Source organism: Octopus bimaculoides, chromosome 6, assembly GCF_046866305.1.
Source record: "Octopus bimaculoides isolate indiv1 chromosome 6, ASM4686630v1, whole genome shotgun sequence".
Lineage (NCBI taxonomy): Eukaryota > Metazoa > Mollusca > Cephalopoda > Octopoda > Octopodidae > Octopus > Octopus bimaculoides.
This window is the reverse complement of record NC_142933.1, coordinates 35,461,411-35,467,024: the sequence shown is the minus strand read 5'-3', so window position 1 is coordinate 35,467,024 and position 5,614 is coordinate 35,461,411. Positions and strand designations below refer to the sequence as shown.

Below are 5,614 nucleotides of genomic sequence, written 5' to 3'. Positions count from 1 at the left end.
TTCTAATAGGAAATTTCTTACATGTTTATCCGACATGTATAATTTTGTCATTCTTATCAGCAAATGAAACGTGTGTAACGATGAATAAATACCAAAAATCTTTTTAACTTCCTGTTTTGATATATTATGGATATATAAGTGTGTGTGTGTGTGTGTGTGTGTGTACGGAAAAGTTGTTTCTGCTTAATAGTCTTTGTCACACTATGTAATACTGTATGTATGGATAGTAGGATGTATGCAGGTAAGTAAGTAGGCCTGTGCGCGCGCGTATCAAGTGATTGTATTTGCCGGCGTTTAGTCCAAACTAATGTCCCTTTGATACGAAATGCGGTTATAAAAGGGAGATTACTTGATAAAAGGTAAATAAGACTGAACTAATGGCGACAATTTTAATGAAATCAATTAGTTGTGTTTGATTAATAATAAACTATAATTTCTGGCAAATGATGACATGTTGTCAGTTATATGAATCAGTGTGACTAGACAGGGGAAGAAACACATAATATTCAGTATGTCTGACGTGGGAGAGTTACAACAAGCAGCTTTGAAGAGAAAAGCTCGCTTGCAGGAGATGAAAGCGAAAAGACTTTGTCAAACAGAAGATTCATCACAGAACCAGCAAACGAAAGATAGCGAAACAGAGGAAAAACTTCCTAAGTAAAATTATCTACCATTTTTATTGTAATAACTTCTCTCCAAATTATAGTAACTACGTTTGTTCATTGAAGCGTACAAATTCCTGCTTATATTTTACAATATTATATTATTTTCAAACGAATTCCTCCTCAATTTACAATGATATCAAAAAAAATTTTTTTAATATTTTACGGAATCGGTAGAACTGTGGACAAAACATCTGGGTGTACTTAATTACGTCTTTTTGTATTCCGAGTTCAAATCCAGCCGAGATTAACTTTACTTTTTCATTATTAGTCAAGTACCTCGGTCGTTCTAATCGTCTGTCTGTTTTCCCGAAAATTTGTGGCTTTGTGTTTCTGTTACAAAAAATATATAAATATTTAGTTTGATGAGAAGAGACGTCTTCAATCATCTCAGGTCCCTCGCAGTTGTTAATCAGTTTGTATTCCTGTGATAATATGGCATAACTACTTATCATTACTTTTGTTTCCCCCCATAAGTTGCTTTAAAATGCATATTTTTAAATTAAATTTACCAAAGATACATGTTAGATTATGTCGGGAAAAGTTGTAAAGATTTTTTTTTTTAGTAATTTGCGATAATTCCCCCACCCCCGACTTTGTTCCTTCATAACTTTCATTGTAAGACCTACCTTTTAATGAAATTTCCCGGGGATACATTTTAGATGGTTTTATTAGTAGGAAGTGGGGAAGATACAAGAGACCCAGTTCTGTGCATATACATTATACTTGGAGAACCTCAATCACCCCTGCTAGCATAGCTGGGTGGGTTTTCTCGATAATTGCATAGCACTAAACATCTTGCTTCTTTGTCATCTGTTTCATGAATCTCAAAGTCCTGAGATCAGCCTTTACCAGCGCATCCCATCTTTTGTATCTTCCTCTTCCACAGTTTCCATCTACTGTGAGCATTCAACACTTTTTATAGATATCATCATCCAAACACATAACATGCCCAAACCAGTGCAGCCTTTCTTAGACATTACATCTGATTTCTCTCATGCCCAGCTTTTCTTTCAACTCCTTTGTACTCCATTAAGCATGCACACTGACATTGCACATCCAATGGAGCATTCTAGCTTCATATCTTCTTAGTCTTCACTTGCCTTTGCATTCACAGTCCATGTCTCACTATCATGCAGCATTGCCTTTTGCGCACATGCATTATAGTCTGAATTTCAAGAGAAAACTTTTGTTGCCTACTGAGGTAATAGCTCTCTGAACTTTCTCCATCCTATTCCTATTGTAAAGAACATCCTCCACTGCTACTAGGCCACCAAAGTAACAGAAACTATCTACTATCTCTAAGGAGCTTTCTTGGCATTTGAGAAAATCTATTTTCTCTTGTATCCTTTGTGTTCATTGCTCCTGCACATCTTCCACATACAAAGAATACTTTTTCTTTTAATCTACCTGTGATTGCACTGGGACACTGTATGAAATTCCTACATATCAAGTAGGGCCATTTACCTGATTGGAAGAGAGTGCTAACTGTTTTCTTGCTTACTAGAACTTTGGACTTTGCTAAGTGAACTTTAAGGCCTTTTGATTCTAGGTTTTGCTTTCATACCTGGAATTTTTTTTTCTAATTCTATTACACATTCCACTATAGGAACAAGATTATCAGTTCCCAAGAGCAACTAGTCTTAAATTTCTGTTATGATCTGAGGAAGTATAATGAAAAGTAGGGGACTGAGTACCAAGCCCTTGTAAACTCCTACCTGTACACTAAATTGGTCATTGTACTCATGGCTAACTCTCACCTTACTGACAGCACCCCTTTACATTAAGGGTTTTCATTTAAAAAAAAACATAATTTCAAAATGAAATACAAGAAGTAACAGACTTTTTTAATAAGATTCAACTTCAAACTAATTCCATTTCAGACCTTTATTCCGAAGTTATCAACCAATTGATGAAGCATTACTGGAAAACCAGTTGCCTAAGGCTAAACCAGGCAAAGGTTAGAAATCATTTATTTTTAACATTGAAATTTCCTTTAGTTCTTTGTTATGACTGTGAGGAAACATATTCTTTATTTTAGGGAATGTATACTTTATTTGATTTATCTAACAATTGATAAATAACATGTTAACGATTTGATGGAGCAAGAGTATGGGAGTGTGCAGAGCAAATATTGCAAAGGATTTCACTTAAAGAGCATTTGTTTCTTTAGTTCCCTCCTAATGTTTACATCTTTTACTGACATACATCAGCAAAAGACTAGCACATACATACATGCATTCACTCGTTTTACTTCTGCTTGCCATACTGCCATGGCTTGGTTGGATTGTTGCAATCTGAGTTGATTCCCACTTGGAATTATTTCCCTTTGAGATGTGTTGGAGGACTACATCTCACTGATATGTTTTGTTTTGGAATGGTTTCTATGGCTTTTCACAATGCTAACTGTTGTGGCGGATGCCCCCAGATGAGCAGTGGGCTGGTCCACTACTAATAAATAATGGACAGATTCAGTTAGTAGGGTCAGTCAGCAAGGTACACTGTTTGGGCAGGTCATGCAGATGACAAAATCTGTCATCATAATGTGGGGCATATCATTAATTATTTTATAAAACATATTGGATGCACTTATTATGGTACTGGCACTAAAACAGCTTAATTAGATTGAGAATATGGAATTGCAAGGAGAAATGGGAGAGATAGAATTATAAGGTGTAACAGAAGACAGTAATGGCAGCTACGTGTTTTCTGGTAAAAGAGAGGTTGGTTGATGGGTAGTTGTAGAAATGGTTGGTGCTTAGAGAGTGTGATGAATTTCATTAACATTTCCTGGAGGGGAGACAATATTGACCAGGAGTATAGAAACATAATGGTAGCTTGTAAGAAAGAGAGTGACAAAAAGTTGAAAACTTCTGTTGATTCTTTAGGTATGTGTAAGTCCCTTACCAAGTCACTGATTTAATTTTGATCAAATAGCTGTGGTTCTGATGAGCTAGTTTAAATCATCTGTGGCTTCCTTTGGCTCAGTTGATACTTCTTGGCCATCAAGCTCACAAAGTTTTGTACTAAATTTCACAGATAATGCATTTATCTGAAAAATGAGGAAAATTGTGAAAATTGGGGTTGGGTTAGGTATCTTGAAATTTAGATGTGATGTTAAAAAAGTGTGTTCTTTTTTGTGACAACAGAATACCTGTTGGGTTGTATAATGGCAAGTGGAAAATTGGGTTTGAACAGATCTAGTATTTCCCCTCATAACACGGGTGACATGGTCTAGTGAATAGGAGAGATGGCAATTAGAGATAAGAAAGTACCAAGTGGATGAGAGTGACAACAGAAGGAGATTTAGTTGGCACAGAAAGAATTTCTATAAAGTTGTTTGACTTGCTAGAATTGAAAAGATAATTCATCACTGCATCTCGAGAATATAAAAGCTCACAGCTGGAACATTTTTTATCCAAATTCTGTTGGGTCAGAGCTGATTGGGGTTAGCAGTGAAGTGAATTGATATTGTTATAATGTTTACAGTGGATACTACAGACGAAGAGAAATGATAAATAAGAATTATATGTTGAGATACTGATGGGAACCAAAAACAAAAGTATTTGGCTCAGAGATGTGATACAAATGGTTATCTAATAGCAGATTTCTTTTCTTTAAAATTATTTAATAACTCATCGTCAATTTTCAGGCTATTTCTTGGAAAATATATCAAATGCTTCTCTAAATTTGAGGGAACAGCTTATTTTCAGCATAAGAATGAAAATGAAAATCATTTAATATATGATCTTGAAATAACGAACATGTTTTATCCCTTCTGTTTTTTCCCCCCCCCCCCCCCAGTTGAAGATAACATTAAGGAGCAATTAGCTGCTGCAAATTTGAAGACATCTGTTGAAGATGTGGTAAGTTTATACCTCCTTATTTGCTAAATGAGTAACATATAGTTTAGTTTGCTCTTGTGGTGTATAATTACTATCAAAAATTTACTGACTATTCTTTGTGCTAGCATTAAATAGGTCTGAAATACACGATCTTTACCTGTCTCCTAATCTCATTTGTAATCTCATTTCACCAGTGTAATTTCATTAATTTAATGACCTGTTTTATATTATTATCTTTGACACCTAGATATTATATCTCTTGAGTTAACATCAGTTATTACATATTCTCTCACAGACCAATCTTACCTTTTTAATCACAGGATCTATTTAATCTTGCTCCTCGCAAACCTGATTGGGATCTAAAAAGAGATATATCCAAAAGATTGGCAAAACTGGAGCGTCGCACTCAAAGGGCTATTGCTCTCTTAATACGTAAGTGTTTGCTTTGTATACATTTGATACCCAACTAGATTTCAAACTCTTATACATTAAAGTAAGATCTGCTATCAACTAGTCATATTGGTACAAGCTGTGTCTATAACATGAAATCAGTAATCTAGTATCTTCACTGTTTATTTTGTATATTTTCTTTTGAGATTTTATTGGATTTTTTCAATGTTTGTATTTTCAGGGGATCGTCTGAAAGGAAATAGTCAAGATCTAGTAACTGCCATGAATGCAACTGATTCTTTAGCTAAAGGTGATGAAGATGATGCTGACAATGATTGATGTCTATTTTGCGATGTTATATCACAGGTTCAGCTAAAATCTATCTTGGTGTCTACATACTACAACAAAGAAATAATTGAAGAAACTAAGCAACAGCAGCACCTATTTGTTAATATATTCTGAATGCAGCAGAAAAAACTCTTGGATAGAGAAAAGAGTTTTCAAGATTAAAAATATTGGTTTCACTTACTTAACCCATGAATCAAAAATGTTTTTTACTATATTATCTCACTTTGTAAATGTTACTTTCTGACATGAAGTTTGAGAGTTTATGGTGATGACAAATGGGAAGATGTGATGTTTGTTTATATTCTCCCAAGGGTTTTCTGTAAGTAAACTGAAGCAACCTCAGCTATACAATAAAATATTTTCAATCAG

General features: G+C 34.6%; 1 protein-coding gene across 1 annotated transcript; it reads left to right on the top strand.

The window, feature by feature from the left end:
- The first annotated feature begins 347 nt into the window (after positions 1 to 347).
- On the top strand, positions 348 to 5,614 carry LOC106871470 (coiled-coil domain-containing protein 12). The gene is made up of 5 exons (XM_014917945.3): positions 348 to 657; positions 2,546 to 2,622; positions 4,467 to 4,528; positions 4,828 to 4,939; positions 5,139 to 5,614. Exons 1-5 carry the CDS (start codon positions 512 to 514, stop codon positions 5,234 to 5,236), a joined length of 495 nt encoding a protein of 164 aa, XP_014773431.1. The 5' UTR covers positions 348 to 511; the 3' UTR covers positions 5,237 to 5,614.

Bases quoted from the DNA above. Each gene is read 5' to 3' on its own strand.
- LOC106871470 (XM_014917945.3), top strand. From the start codon at position 512: ATGTCTGACGTGGGAGAGTTACAACAAGCAGCTTTGAAGAGAAAAGCT. The intron at 658-2,545 runs GTAAAATTATCT...ATTCCATTTCAG, and splicing joins ACAGAGGAAAAACTTCCTAA to ACCTTTATTCCGAAGTTATC. The intron at 4,940-5,138 runs GTAAGTGTTTGC...TTGTATTTTCAG, and splicing joins GGCTATTGCTCTCTTAATAC to GGGATCGTCTGAAAGGAAAT.